This window comes from Vollenhovia emeryi, unplaced genomic scaffold (assembly GCF_000949405.1).
Source record: "Vollenhovia emeryi isolate VEMERY1.0 unplaced genomic scaffold, V.emery_V1.0 DF939901.1, whole genome shotgun sequence".
In the NCBI taxonomy this organism is placed as follows: domain Eukaryota; kingdom Metazoa; phylum Arthropoda; class Insecta; order Hymenoptera; family Formicidae; genus Vollenhovia; species Vollenhovia emeryi.
In genome coordinates this window covers 589-16,895 of record NW_011966465.1, presented here as the reverse complement: position 1 = coordinate 16,895, position 16,307 = coordinate 589, and the positions used below count along the sequence as shown (strand labels likewise).

Below are 16,307 nucleotides of genomic sequence, written 5' to 3'. Positions count from 1 at the left end.
AGTTTCAGTGTGTCATATTGTTCTTTAATTTAGCCGGAATAGCAAGCTGCTTTCGATCATCTGTACACGTGCCATTTAATTTGTGTATTACACAAATCTTTCCACGAAACAGACAGTTTTAAGTGCAAAAGGTGCGAAAGTGCAGAATCACTCCAGCATCCCCTTAAGAGAATATTTTACCCTGTTCGATCAAAACAAACTACTTTCACATTTTTCCATTATGTGGACTATCATGTTAAAGTTATGATTGCAAAAGTTTCTTATGAATGCGACATGATTGTGGGTCCCTAGAAATTATTTCTACGTACAGAGTATTGTCTACATTCCTCTCTTCTCCGTATCGCCCCTACTATTTTCCCCATACAACTCAGCATTCTGCCTCCCTTCTATATTTTCCGATGCCCCTAATTTTTATTCCTGTTACATGATATCTCCCCCCCCCCCAATTGCTATTCTGCGTACGTTTCATCCGCCTCTGCCGCACGTACGTCTGTTCATCCCATTACGCTCTCTTTTTACGTCCCGTTTCTTTTTAAAGAAAGATCTTCCCGTACACTCTAAGAAATTTTATTCCAGGGTGAGATAAATTTACCTGGCTATCTTTATCCACGTCTATTTCTGCATCGTTCTTTATTATTTTTTTTCTTTAAGCGCGCGCACCGATTTTCGCCGATATGTTTAGACCCGACCCTGAGAGTGACCGTGCGAAAAAGGCTGAAAGTTTAGCGGGTTGCCCCAGTTTTCCCGAAAGAGCGGCGGCGGCGGCGGCGACGGCGACGGTGGCGTCGGCGGCGAGGGTAGTGGTGATGGTGGTGGTGCTGCGAGGCGGTGGTGAAAAGAGGGTTGCGACGCGGGGTTGCAGCGCGCGCCAGAGAGAGTCAGCTTATTTCTATCGATCCTGACGATAGTTCGCAGTGGCCGCCTCGGCGGCGCGGCGCATGGCGACACGGCACGGCGCGGCGCGGCGGCCACCTATGCTCCGCGGCCTTTAATCCGTCGCGACGCCCCCAACCGACGTCGGGACATCGCCGTTGATTCGCGGTCGAAAGAGAGCACGGAGAGAGAGAGAACCAGCAACAACGTCGCGCCAGCTGGTCCCAGAGATCGCGCGTCATCTCGCCCTCGCTCCACCTCTCTCGCCCTCGCTCTCTGTTCCTCCCTTTTGGTCCACGGCCGCTGTCCTCCCGCGGCCCGCGATCGATTCACCCCCGCGATCGCGATCGACCGCGGGCGCATCCGGGACGTTCGCCGATCCGCGCCGATCATCGACGAGAGTGCATCGCGACGAGACACCGCTCCTCGGCGACGGCCGCGTCCTTCCGCAGCGGAACCGCAGCGGCGTTACGTCACCGTTCCGTCATTCCGCGCTGCGGAGGAACAGGTGCGCGTCTCGCGGGGTGTCCGTCTCGCGAGTGCGCGGCCAGTGCGAGCGGATCGAGCGGGACGAGCGCGGCCGTCTGCGTTCGTTGAGATAGATCGCCGCCGGGAGAAAACTCGGACATGGTGAACGAGACATTAGTCGGCGTGCACCTGTTTGTTGGCGAAACCGAGTGCGTTATCGACGTGGACGCGTGTAAAACTGGATGCGCGAGACGCTACCCTCGCTGATGCAAGCCTCGATGATGAGACGGGGAGAGCGAAGTGCTCTAGGAACGGGGGATGCGGTTGAAATGGTACGAGAGAGTACGGTACCGTTATTATATACACGCTGTATTAGGCGGAATTGCTCTTGGAGGAGAGCGGGGAAAGACGGGGAATGGTTTGAGGGTTGACAGTAAACAGTAATCTGTGCGATTGCCGCATGATCTTCCGAGGAGCAAACGAAACAGTGGATAAAAGCTGCGGTTCAGCTGTCGCTTCAAATGTTTCCAAGTGTGTTTCTTCTCCTTTCAGAAAAGATAGCGGAAGAGAAACACGTCGAAGCATCTGGACTGATCTCTTTCGCAAGGTCGTATCTCGAGTTTGTGCAATTTTCGGCTTTTATGCTTAAACCTGGCCTGACCAGAAATTGCGTAACATCGAGATACGACCTTGCGAAAGAGATCAGTCGATTTGTAGCGGCGGTTTGACCGCAGCTAAAGACGTACTTGTACGAGTGATTCTGTACGCAGCGTTTCAGAAACTACCCAATTACGGAATTCATTAAAACGTTGGCAACTTGTTGATGAATCCCTAAACTGATCGTATTTAGCTTTCAATTTTTGCGAGCTCTAAACTCTTGGCGGTATTACGGAAATTGAAGCACGACCCTGGATATCTGGACGGTCCGAAGTATCGACAACTCACACGTGACTTTGATGCGTTTAGTTTCGCTTGCATTTTCACTATTGACCTCGGTTAATCCGCGAATGTATGTTCACGTGCGAGAAGACTCGCTAAAGCGTGTGCGTCGAGTGGCCGCCCCGATTTGAACATCCGCTTTAAATGTACTCGATTTAAAGTCACTTACAACATCGATATCTATGGCACACATAGACCGCGTAAAAAGTTTTGTAAAATAAAGAGCTGAACATTTTTCGGGAACTCGACGGATTATGCTCACGCTTTACTCGCGCATTTAGTTCTAATTCCATTAACTGGTTACATGTCTACAAATTCATTTCCACGCGTATTCACGTAATGCAATATTACGTCACATCTATTATAGATGCAACGATGAGGCCCTAATTGTTAGAGGAAAGTCCTCCATTATGAAATTCTAAGGTGGGATCGAGGGGTTGAACCGCTGATCAAAATCGTGTACACCAATGCCTAGTAATGCCCAGTGGGCGTTACTTTAATTATTATTTTATTTTATCTTATTTATCTTGTTTTGTCTTATTTTAGCTTTGTAATGCCCCAGCAAGGCCTAATGCCCAAAAAATGCCTAGTAATGCCCAGTAATGCCGTAAATCTGTACACCAGAATGCCCTCAGCGGTTTACTCCTCGTGTGAGATACCTAGTAGGTTTTCAACGTCCAAATTTGATCACAAATTTTTTTCGCAACGATTACACGATCTAACAATCAATTTTCCACTAAACAAATTTCACTCCAAGGGTGGATCCGACAGATGACGCCCAATTAATTTAGCAGAAACCCCGCTGTCTCATATTAGGAGTCTGTCTCATAATCGGGGACTTTCCTCTATATTAATCCGCGAATCGTCCTCGCGCACGTTATCAGACAAGCATTACTGCGAGGCGAGTCAGATTCCTAAACCGCAGAAACGTCTCGAGCTGTCGCACCGTCGTGATTTATCGTCTCGTCCGGCATTCACGGGCGCGAGGCTATACCCTCCCCTTCATTGGGTATTGCGCAACATCGCGAGACCGGAAAATCTGTTTTCCGCGACGACGCCACCCGTCGCGAAAGGGGGTCGCGGCACGCGTTGCGAGTACGCGTAATTAAAGCCGCGAGAATTGAGAGCGCGCGATTGACGGCGTGCCGCGGACGTGGCCAGTTAGCGACACGCGCGTCAACGTCGACTGGCGGAAACGTATGGCTGCGGACGTCTACGCGCATCCGGTGCGCGCTCTCCTGACTCCACCGCCACGTGGAGACGCGTAAAGCACAGTGTCGCGCGAGCCAATCGCGACGGACGGACCGATTCGACAGCCGTATCAATCACCGAGCGGTTCTTAATAAATTATAGATAAGAGTTGCGATAAAAAGATACCCGTTGTTCTCTCCCGATGTACCTCTTCTCGGATTTTCTGTATCTTCTTGTTCACGCTGGAGCTATTGGCGAGTGATAAATAATGGTTCCACTAAACTCTCTTGTCGTTTAACAATTAATTACATTGTGTGTAGTGATGGCCAGAATGGTTGCAACACTTTTTCTTAATGACCTTAGGAACGTGCATTTAGATTGAGGGTTGCGTTCCAAAATCTACTTCTCCGAGGAATATTTTACTCGATGGCCATTCCGAAACCATTTATCTACTGCTTGAGTAAAAGTTTTCCCCGTAGAAAATGTTTTGGAACATAAAACCTGAATCTAAATGCGCGCTCCTAAACTCGTTTAAAACAAAAAGTGTTGCAACCATTCCGTCCACCGCTGTACAGTGGTGCACGAAAATGGCGAGCTTTATTAGAAGAGATTTTATTCCCTAAAAATAAATCAGTGAATTATCACTGAACACGGTGAATAGTCACTGATTAACAGTTACAAGTATACTACGGTGACTTTCAGTTATATACTGATAACTGCAAATCAGTGACTATTTATCACTGAAAACGGTGAATAAGTCACTGATTTGCAGCTACAAGTATACTACTGTAACTTTCAGTTGTATATTTATAACTGCAAATCAGTGACTATTTATCACTGTACACGGTGAATAGTCACTGATTTGCAGTTATAAGGATACAACTGAAAGTCACAGTAGTATACTTATAACTGCAAATCAGTGACTACTTCTCACTGAAAACGGCGAATAGTCACTGATTTACAGTTACAAGTATACTACTGTGACTTTCAGTTGCATACTTATAACTGCAAATCAGTGACTACTCACTGTTTTCAGTGATAATCCACTGATTAACTTTTAGAGAATACGAAATTATTATTTAAGAGATTATGCTGAAGATGAAGTCACCTCGATGATTTCTTTAATATCTTTTCGCGCTGTCATTACATGTAAAAGTAATGTACGATAAAATAAAAGTCTATGATATCGGTGTGTTAAAAGGTGCGCATGTGGGATGGTCAGTGATATGGTCCAATTTCATCGTGTCTTCCGGTTGTAAAGTGTTCGATCACAATTGACTCGTTTCGATCTATCGGCAATAAATGGACGATAATGCCAGTGTTTCTCTGAGACGTGTCCAATCTCTTTTGTAAGATCCTGTTCTTTTTGTTGGTAGCGAGACTCATTGGTATTCATGCTAGGAACACGAGCTACTTTTTCACACGCCATGACAACACAAAGAATTAACTGTGAGATGGCACAGCATTATTTCCATTAGTTGATAATGTAATAAGTAATACAATAATTTGTCGAAATAATAATATTCTACGAACGCATCAAAATGCATCTAGAGATATTTTATTTTATAAAAACAAATCAAAACGCTTAAAGCATTTGCCGACAACGTACAATTGTACAGTGCATATTACGCAATTTATCAACTTGCACAAATTTTTTTAGCGTATTTATCGACTACAAAATAGAACGTTTCCAGACGCAAAGAGTACGTTGTAGATTAGGCTTCAAGCTAGCGCTGCACTATGCGCGATTCGTGACTCGTATATTCGTGAATAGTGTGAAGGAAAAATTTGCTATGCACAATTCGCCATTCGCAGTGATTCGCTAGCCGAGAGGTTTTTCTTCGAACGAAAATAGTAGTTCTTTGACTAATATTGAAACCTGACTAATCGTAAACTTTATAATACAAGTCCTATAAAGGCCTGCAGCCACGATGCTAGAACTTGGTCCAAGTTCTAGTTTCGAGAAATATGTAGCCAATCAACTCGCAGCTATTCCACAAAAGCGCGGAACTTGGACCAACTTGTAACATCGTGGACACAGGCTTTAATAACAGGTAAAAGTTTAAAGTTGTCCAAGTTAACACGAACGAAACAAGAAATAACAAATTACGAATGACAAATAATGTAGCAAGTAATAACATATGTGATCCAATGAATTTCTGCGAGGCACGAATCGCGCATAGTGTAGCGCTCTAGCTTAAGGATGAGCGAAGGGCGAGCTAGCTCTCGGATGCGTTTTCGCGGCTGTCACGCGAGTCGACAGCGATGTAACGCGAACTTGACTCGTGTCCCCGGCGGCAGCGTACCTAACCGTTTAATCCGAGGTCTTCGTTAACGCGAGGAAGAGAAAGCCGTCGTCGAGCGATTGCGCCTCGAGGTTGCACGCGTCGCTGGCAGGAGTCTTCGTGTTGCAACACTGCAACCACGCAGCCCCCGACGACGATGACGACGCGCAACCCTCGCGCTTTCGCTCGTCCCTTGAAATTGAATGGACATCCGACGGGCGAGCGTGCCCATAAATAAAGGGCCTTCAAACGGCGCGATAAAGAAACAACGTATGAATGTTGCATTATCGAAGAGCTCTCCCGCTACTTTGTTCGTCGAACGTGGCGGACTCGACGCCGGAATGATCGAGGCGCTTTTTCCAGCCCTTGTGCGTTAGTAAACCTCCGCGAATTGATTTCTTCAGTCTGTTTATGCCCGCTACATGTGTGTGTAGAGCCGCGCGTGTGTGTAAGGGCGTAAACACATGGATTAGTGTCCCGCCGACTCGGCCGCCCGATGCGTAAGCGCTTACGTAGGGCGTTTCATTGATCGACGCGCTTTTGCGTCACGCTCGTGCCGTTTATACGAATTCACGTGCGATGGCCATTACTGGGCCGCTTGCCATTCATATTCACGACATTTTACGATATCAAAAAGCCAGTTACGTGAAAATCGGTTCTGATAAACTTTTCGAAAAGAGGGACGACCCCTCTGTGGCCCCTTTTTGCTTCCTTTTTTCTGTAACGTAGAGCCGTCCAGATGTACTTCTCTGCCGGGAGAGAAAAACGGTTTCCTAGACAAATTTATATTTGTGAGACAAAAAAATTTATTTAACAAATGAGAAACGTTGAAATGATATTTCTTTGAATTTACTAAATCTTTATTTACTTGTACCGAAACATTTGCTGTATTTGAAGAAATAGATATGAGTTCTCTTAGGCCCGGGTTTTCAATATCTGATTGTTAACCAGAAGTTAGTCGACTCTCCATCTTTTTCTGTGTTATTATGTGAGAAGAAACCGAGAGAGTCGACTAACTCATCGACTAACCTCTGGTTAACAATTAACCAGGAAATGAAAAACCGGCCCTTCGAGTTTCCAGTCTCAATAAAATTTTGGTTAAGGCAAAGAAATCATTTCTTTGAAATTAAGTGAAAGCCTAGTAAGGTCAAAGTTCAAAGAAAATTTGTTTCATTTCAAAGTAACTTTTTTCTGGGTGTATAGTTGATACGACGAACATTCTTTAATTCAGATCTATTGCTGGCACAATGTCCGACTCTGAAATTGTTATGCGATTGCCCTAAACTTGAAAAGGATCGGAATTCACGGTCGAAACGTTGTGCTTTGTATAAAGAAACATTTTAGCCCCAGTTATACGTCGAATCATTTCTAAACCTCTGTTGTTTTATTCACTGGCGGAGAAAAGAATTTCAGCTTTATATGCTTTCTTTTTTTCTTTTTTAAGTCGATAGCGATCATGAATTTATGCACGTGTTTTCGTGCTGGATAATGAGCTGCATTGAGAAATTGGCCGATAGCTTCATTCTCCGCGGGAAATCTGTGCGGCTCGTTAAAATTTCACGGTGATTAAAGTTACGATTTCGGGATTAATTGGTGCATTTCGCAACCGAATACGATCCCCGGCGTTATTTTAATGAAATTCCCACTTTCGTTCAAGAAAATTCGTGTCCGACCGCATAAAGACGCATTTTGTGACGCGAGAGCGAAGCAGCGTTTCAGCGCGTACTCGGAATGCCGTCATTCGCGCGAGTCCTCGCATTATGCGTCTCGTTACGGCGAAGTACACTTCAGGTCCGCGAAAACCGCGTGGCGCGGCGACATGAATTTCCCGACGGGGCCTTCTAATTAACGTGGTAATCACGCCTTATAAGAATCGCGGAAATTTGCATTTTTATTCGCGATTAAAATGCGAACGCGTTGACGCGCGAATCATATCTGGGCGTGAATCTTAAATCAGGAACGCATCCACACGCCTGTCTATGATTCATAAATATTTATATATCAGTTCATCTTCTCGACGTCCTTGGAATACTGCGGAAATTACCCGACCTTATCTCAAGATATACAGGGTGTTACGGATAAGGTGTTCATCCGCTGGTATACAGGTAGAGCGGGTTAAACTGAAAAGAAAAGTTATATACCATTTTGTAAAATTCCCAATAGTTATCGAGTAATTAATTAAAACGTCCGAGCGAATAAGCGCGAGGAAAGCGGCAGGATCCTAAAGTCTGTTTTACCGACACACTCGAATATACTTCTTGCGCTAGTAAATCTTTTCATTAGCTTTTATGCACAAAATAATGCCAGGATAAGTTGCGGACCGCATAGCAGAACATTTTCGTTAAAACACTCCGGTCAAAAGTCTAACGAAAAAGATATTGGTATTTGAAATTTTCAATTTTTTAATCGTGAGCAATTTGAAAATGGCTTTATAAAATTACAAAATTCTTCCACACGATTATAGTACGCATAAAAACAAAGCGGGGGGTTCACGACTTTATATAAAGAACGAAGAGAAAATATCAATATAGACCGAGTCCGGCCTACTGCTTCTCGTGCGTTCATTCGCCCAGATGTTTTTATTCATTACTCGAAAACTATTGCGAATTTTACAAAACGGTACCTAACTTTCCTTTCTCAGTTTAATTCGCTCTACCCTGTATACGAGCGGATCAACACCTTATCCGTAACACCCTGTATATATTGTTTTCATAAAAATGTGCGTTATACAATCGTTAATAACTGATTTCACATTGCTGCGAGTACTTTCGGTGCTAAACATGGACCGTCTCGTTTACTTCTTCCAGGGAGGTGCGTACCGTCGTACTGAATAAAGGCTCCTCTGGCCTGGGCTTCAACATCGTCGGCGGTGAAGATGGCGAAGGCATCTTCATCTCGTTCATTCTAGCCGGAGGTCCGGCCGATCTCAGCGGTGAGCTACGCAGAGGCGATCAGATATTGAGCGTTAATGGTATCAATCTCCGAACAGCCACCCACGAGGAAGCCGCCGCGGCTCTCAAGGTGAGATCTTCGGCCGATGGCATCGTTATTAAACAACGTGCGTTAATCGTCAGTGAAATTCACGAGGCCACTTTGGCCTCGGCATTAGACGACAAATCCGCTGAAAGGAGTTCAGTGCGAATCTCGTTAACAAGCATTCGAATTAAAATACTAAATTCGATAGTGGTTTTGACGTTTTAATATTCGCAAATTATTCTTTACGGAAAATTTCGAGAGTTGCGATTCGTCGAAAATAACGTATACGCTTTTTTCGTGTTCACGCGGCATTCAGGGTACCGGTCAAACAGTGACAATCGTGGTGCAATACAAACCGGAGGACTATAATAGATTCGAGGCGAAGATCCAGGATCTTAAACAGCAAATCTCGCAACAGAATGTGATGACAGGCACCCTCATGAGGACCTCCCAGAAGAAATCACTCTACGTGAGGTAATTCCGCGCGCGTTTATCACACTCTCGCGTCATTATCCCCCGCCGCTTAATCGCCCGTCGCGCGCGGAGGGGTGTAGCGGCCGATGTAGAAATCCTTTAAACGCAGTTTAATTGGCACACGCAACTTCGCGTGCGCGTAAGTTACGTAAGGTAAACTGTCACGATATTTTCCCCCCAAAGAGCGTTGTTCGATTACGACCCCAACAAAGACGACGGTCTGCCGAGCCGCGGCTTGGCGTTCCGTTACGGCGAGATCCTGCACGTGACGAACGCCAGCGACGACGAATGGTGGCAGGCGAGAAGAGTCACCCCGCAGGGCGAGGAAGAGGGTCTGGGCATAATACCCTCGCGCAGGCGATGGGAGCGTAAGCAGCGTGCCAGAGACCGCTCCGTCAAGTTCCAGGGGCACATGCCGGTCATTCTTGATAAGGTGAGTACGACGGCAATTTCACAAAGTGTTTCTAATTTCGTCGAAAATAGCGACGCACTACGTGATATAACTTGCACACGATTTTATTTCGAAGGATTATGTAAACGCAGTTTCTCCTTAAAACATTCAAGCGATAACTCGAAAATTACCGGACAGTTTCACTGTAAAGAAATTACGTGTAAAATTACAATTGTTGTAGCGGGTAATATTGGGACCATCTATTGCATACATCAGTAAATTTACGCATTGTATGTAAAATTATTACCTCGCATAATAAGTAGGCTGCTTGCCTTTAATTGTGTAAATTTTACAATTTTTCGTAATTTTTCATCGCGTATAAATAAGTATTTACACAACAAAGAGTAAAAAATTTTTTTGTACAAGTAAATTGTATATTACACATTGTATAATCGTACATTGTCGACAAACGTTTTAAGCGTTTTGATTTGCTTATGTAAAGTAGAATATTTCTAGACGCAGAAAGCACATTGTAGATTAGGCTTTCACAAGATACTTTGTCTCTCGATAGTTTTCGATACTCGATTTGACTTCTCATCTCGAGGATATTCGAGATAAAATACTAAATCGTTGAATCTGATAAAAAAATTGATAACGAATCGTTCGCTTTATTCTTTTAAAATCAACTAGAAATTTTTGATAAAGTTTCTTTGCAGTCTGAACTGTCGGTTTTGCGACATTCTCGCGATGCGAAATGATTTGTAAATTTGCGTAATTGAAAAAAAGCGGGTTCAATCGACAATGTTTCATTCAGACTCATTAACTCTAACGTAAAGACATCTCTCCATTACGTATTCATCACGATCGATAGCCACATGGGCGTTTTTGCTCGCAAATTTGACACGACCAAAGAAATAATTTCAAATTCGCGTGACAAACATTGCAGCTGTGGTATTGCCTCTCTAAAAGGTATACAATTCCTCCGCAAATGGCAACGAATTGCGAATTATAAAATAACAAATTGACATTTATGCGATTGTGCAAACATTCAAATGCATTCAAATGCAAAAATCGTACAACTTTGTACAAAAATTATCATATAATTTAATGCTTTCAGATTTCTGTACAAATCTGATTATTTTAACTACACGTTTTCACTGTATTTCTTTCAAAACTCGCGACTGGCCCTATCGACGCACGTAATTACGAAATGTGTGGCTTGTCGATCGCATCGCAGTAAACTCGTTGATTTCAGCAATCGACATTAGACCGGAAGAAGAAGAACTTCTCGTTTAGCAGGAAGTTCCCATTCATGAAGAGTAAAGACGACAAATCCGAGGATGGCTCCGATCAGGAACGTGAGTGTCTAGAATGTGATTGTCACTCCCTTGTCCCTCCTGCACGTTCTGTGCATGTTCTGGCCCATTTACTGTGTTTTACGTGTTTTTTCTCGCCGTATGTACTCGCCTGTACTTATACCGTGCGATTTAACCGCTGAATTACGACGTTATTCCTCACCCTCAATACTCGGGCCGCAGTCTTCGCAATCGATGGATTCGATTTTTATTAATAATTTATAATTCTACATCCCCTGCAGCAAACCCGGAAAGTTTGACTGATGACATTGTAACTCAAACGCTGTCAATATTGGACGCGTGTATTCTCTTTCGTCACTTATTACATTAGTAAAGCAACTTTACCTCTGTCCTGCCAGTGTTCGCCTAAATATCGACTGCAGTTCTAATTTTCTTTATAATTATCGTTTTAAAGAATAAATTCTTCGAGATTTTAATATCACGCAGGGCGCGTTACGTGATTTTCTGTGCGAAGATCGTGAATATCATTTTTGCTCGAGCAAATAAGACTACGTCGGTATGAAGTCCCGGCTTCCGGAGCGGTGAGCCCCGATCAGACATGCCCAAGTCCCGAATGAGCTTTTGTGTTTTACGATGTGAAAACGTGACATGTGTTTTGTTTTGCCTGCTTGTGTAGGAACGCCCACCACACCCGAGAATGAGAACGATCCCACCCGTAAGTATCTTAATTAGACAAGTAATAAGCTCTGTAAATGTGCGCTTTCGCCGTTTTCCATACGCAGTGACGCGCAAGCTTTGCAATCCGCGCCGAAACACACGGTTTGGGACGAAATTTCAGCGATGCGCCAAGAACGTAATTAACTTGAAGAATCATTTCTTTTCCGACGCGTCCAGTAAATTGCTGATCGTCAGAATTGAAGAATTGAGAATGCAAGATCTCATTTCATCATAATGAAAGTTTTGTTTACGGGGTGTAATTCGCCTCGTCCCGGATCGAGATTCGGGTTCTGGCCGAGATTGAATCTCGCAGTGCTGCATCGCGCGCGACGTCGCCCGCGGGCGACCACTGTGCATCATTCAGCAGTCGCAGCGGCTTCATTTGCGTCCCTCCGACCTCGCTTGCGCATGCACGCTGCACTTTGAACTTTTCTGCCACGCGCAGAATCTCTGAAACTAACACCCCGACCGACACACTCTCACCTACGCTCTCGACTCCGCTTCTAACTTTCGGCTTCTCACTGTTAGAGGTTCACAGGTAGCTCGTAGTAAACGGTCCAGCACGGTAGAGCCGAGGTTCCTCTCAGTAGCTCGCATTCTGTCTCTCTTTCTTTATTTTTTTCTTTCGTCCACGGAAGGCTAGCGATGCGATAGAAACGCATCCCATTCATCATCGTGCCATCGAAAATCACGTGTCACGAAGCACCACCATCCTCCATCCAGATGCATTCAGCGACACCTCGGGTTCGGCAAAACCGAGAGGAATATGTTTATAAGCGCCTAGATGTGCATGCACGTCGCACTCCCGTTGCGTTGGATCGTGAAGAGATCTCGCTCCACGAGCGACACGTCACGCGCGATTCGGTCCCCGACCTGACGGAGCCGGAGGGTACAACACACGCTTCTCAACGCTTAGCCGACGGCGAAAGGAAGAGTGTTAACAGTCTTGAGTTGTACACGCAGCTGATACTGTTCGTTTTTTTTCTCCTTCGTGTCGCAGACGCGATGATTCTTTCGAGCATGAGTGTCTCCGTAGCGAGCGAGACTTTAACGATTACCCACCTCGACGTCGTGAGAGAAAAAAAAAACGCACTTTGATGATGCAAACTGCGCCGCATTACACCTCTAACGTGATGCCTGCACAGATTACACGCGCGACGGATAAATAACGTCTCGCGATTGTTGTTGCATACAACGGGGGTTGCATCCCCTGCGAGATAATTCGGGGAGGGGGGAAGGGGGGGGGGAGACACGAATTCGAATCCGCAAACGCACCTCGCATCTTCATGGCCCATCGAATCCATCCCGTGCGTAGCATCGGAGTCGCGCGCACGCACAGTAGGAGAGTCCTCGAGAGTCTATAGCCGCTTCTAATTAATTTCTAGCGATAATTAACGGCCGCTTACCTAGTACGCAACGTATACTGAAATATATTCAACTTGTTATGTTCTAGCATTCATGCTGTGCTACACCCAGGACGACACTAACACTGAAGGTAATCATGTCTCTCTCTTCTCTCTTCGCTCCCGCTCTTTCTATCTCGTGATCTTTAGTCCCTCCACCCCCTCCCCTCCCCTTTTCTTTGTCTGTCTATCTATCTACTTATCTCGCTGTCTGTCCCCTATTTTTCTCTCTCTCTCTCTCTCTCTATATATATACATATATCTCTCCTATATACTCTTCCTCACACCGAAGAGATCGTATTGCCTGGGTCAGTCATGCGGGATAACGAATTTCGGTCACGATATCGTTTCGCAATTACGCTCGGATAAGTTAATACAATTAACGTCGGTACAAGCATCGCATTAGTGTTAATTATCACGTTAATTGTCACGTTCGTTACAATAATATTTAATATAAAATACCGATATTAACGTTCGCGTAGTTAGAAAACGCATACCCGGCATAGCAGCCTGAAATTCGTCGGAAATGCGTAACAATGGCGCTTGAAATTTTATCGCTACAGTATTTGCGAAATGCTCTGAACGAAAATCTCATCCCTCCGTTCATCCGCCATTTCCGTCCTCGCGAGAGATGATCGATCACGCTTGCATTCACCAGCGATAATTCAGCAATCAAATATATACGACGCCGGCCTTTATTATACGTCGCCGTGGGTAGTATAGCATATCTATTGTTTTGTTCCAATGGCAGCGTGCATATTCATACGGGATGAAAAGGTCAGCTCGAAATCTTCATGACTTAATAATGACGAGGCTCGTGCGGCTGATGCATATACACATGAGACGCTCGTTTATTCGGGCCTGAAGAATACAGGTGGCCCACACCCGCGAGCATCAATGTGTAATAGAACGATTAATGAGGAATGATACGCGACGACGACTCGGACGTGCGATATTAATACATCGCCGCCGCACGAGAAAAGTGACACGGGCCGGAAATAGCAGTTTTACGGGGGAGCAATTTTAAACTTTCAATCTGCTCGCAGATCGTACACAGCCGCGGCCACATGGCCCGATAATTGCCGCCATCCTTTTCCTTTCCTCGCCTCGATAGATCTTTCTCCGGCAACGTGAGGCTGGTATTTTTCTTCTAAACGTTCCCTCCCCTCGCCGTCACTATTTTTAAGCGGAACCCAATCTTCGCACCGGTCCTCTTTTCGGACGCCGGTTTCGTAACTACACTTTTGACGCTCTTCTGGGTAAACGTGCATACGTTTTCCAGAGTCGATAAATTGTACATAAACTCATATCTCTTACTTGTGTCACTTTTCTCTTGAAAAGGGGGACATAAAAGAACACGCGTGCTTGTTCTCACACAATGCGAGTACAAGCGGAATTTACTATCGTAAATTTGAAATAGGCACTTGCCAGAATGTGATTTCGAGTTGAACTCGCCGAGAGCTTTCGACGACCCCGCCACGAGCGCGCTGTCCATCCGCGAAACTGCGCGCCCCGCTCTTTTAGAGTCTCATCTTAGGGCCTCGATAGTCGCCCGATACTCTTCCTCCGTCGCCGTAGCTCATCACTCGCCTCTCATTCATCGCGTACTGCACCCCCTGTCTCTCCGCATCTCTATCTCTCTCTTTTCTTATTCGTTTAAGATTTGTCTTGCGCCGCAGGGAGTAAAGAAATTTTGTATCGCGTTCAGCTGCCGTATATGGAGGAACTCACGTTAGTTTATCTGGAAAAGGAGGGCGACGGGCCCAATGACGAGCTTAGTAAGTCGCAGCCGAGAGCAAATGTGTGAACCGTAGCGTGGGCGCGGCGCGCGCACACAAAGCCGATTTGTTCCCCCCCGTAGGAAACTAACGCAGATCGCAGACGATTGTTGTAACCCTGTCGACGGGCGAGTGTCCCGAAGAGAGAGGAAAAAAAAGAGATACTCGTGAATAACTGAATAACGTTTGCAGTCTATTGTGTCAGCTAACGATCCTTGATATCGATCCTCCGATCTTTCCATTAACGCTTCCGCCCGCGCGCGAATTGGACGCGGATCGGGATCGCGAAATTCGTTTAGACGCCGCCGCGATTGCTGTAATACTGTAGATACAACTTTGCGACGTCTCGATATTCCATTTCTCGTCGTGTTTTCGCTATTATTAGTTAACACAACGCGGTCCGTCGACCTCTCCGCGCTCGCAGAAAAGATGCTATTACACTTCGATCTGTCATGAAATGTGGCGACAGTCACATATTAACCACATCGATTTAGCCTACGCGCAAGAGCGCATAAACTCGTATATGTTGCACAGTAATGTCCATCTCTACCAATGTAGGTTGACCTTAATCTCGGTTTAACTTGCTTCTTCTAATTTTTGGAATTAGAAAAGGATAAAAATCATTAAACCGAGATTCAAATTTGATCGGCATTGGTAGAAATGGATATAAGTCTAACTTAAGCCAACTGCACTACTTTTCCTACTGAATTTCTTGCGAGAGCTATTAAGGGCCAGTTTCACAAACATCGGTCAACTGTTAACTAGGATTCAGTCGACTCCCTATCTTTTTTCATCTTATTATTTAAGAAGAGACAGCGGATCAATTAACCTTTGGTTAGCAGTTAACCAACGTTTGTGAAACTGGCCCTAAGAGTTTTAGGTAGCCTAAAGGCCGAATCAGACTAGCAATTGTCGACTCGGATTTGATTGGCGATCGGTGATTGTCTTCCAGCCAATGAGATTGAATCGCTTTGCTCTCATTGGCTAGAAAACAATCGTCAATCGCCAATTCCTATCCAATCAGAGTCGACAATTGCAAGTCTGATTCGGCCTCAAGGCTAAAATCCTGAGTAGCTCTCGCAAAAATTCCAGTGGGGGAAAAATAGTATCGTGTGCCGCTGGCTTTACTTAATTCGAGAAAGGAGAATGGAAATTATTGGAATCTTAATCTTATCGGTATTCACAGTTCTTGTGTCCAAGATCGTCTCGTTCTTAATGTGTTGTAAACCAATCAGAACCGTACTGGCATCTTAAGATATTACTCCAGATGATCTTGAAATAAGGGGCTTGTTTTCTGTTCCTGCACTGGTGAACTAGTGCAGTAAGCTAGAATGAGAAAAATATACTTGTCTTACTCCAATTTATTGCACTAGTTCATCAGTGCAGGAACAGAAAACAAACCTTAGAACTACCGGCCATTGTTTTATTTTCTACGTGAGATTGTGATCGCAAATGCGATAAGTTTAAATATATCAAGAATATTTGCTGTTTCATCA

At 44.9% G+C, this 16,307-nt stretch overlaps 1 protein-coding gene across 2 annotated transcripts; it reads left to right on the top strand.

The window, feature by feature from the left end:
- The first annotated feature begins 1,029 nt into the window (after positions 1 to 1,029).
- LOC105556603 (disks large 1 tumor suppressor protein-like) lies at positions 1,030 to 14,855 on the top strand. 2 transcript variants are annotated; one of them, XM_012003699.1, is made up of 8 exons: positions 1,030 to 1,673; positions 8,564 to 8,777; positions 9,049 to 9,206; positions 9,390 to 9,639; positions 10,853 to 10,955; positions 11,590 to 11,628; positions 13,084 to 13,125; positions 14,695 to 14,855. In XM_012003699.1, the coding sequence occupies exons 1-8, from the start codon at positions 1,660 to 1,662 to the stop codon at positions 14,838 to 14,840; spliced, it is 966 nt and encodes a 321-aa protein (XP_011859089.1). In that variant the 5' UTR covers positions 1,030 to 1,659; the 3' UTR covers positions 14,841 to 14,855. The 2 variants fall into 2 exon arrangements, with proteins under 2 accessions (XP_011859089.1, XP_011859090.1); XM_012003700.1 differs by lacking the exon at positions 11,590 to 11,628.
- Positions 14,856 to 16,307: the final 1,452 nt, after the last annotated feature.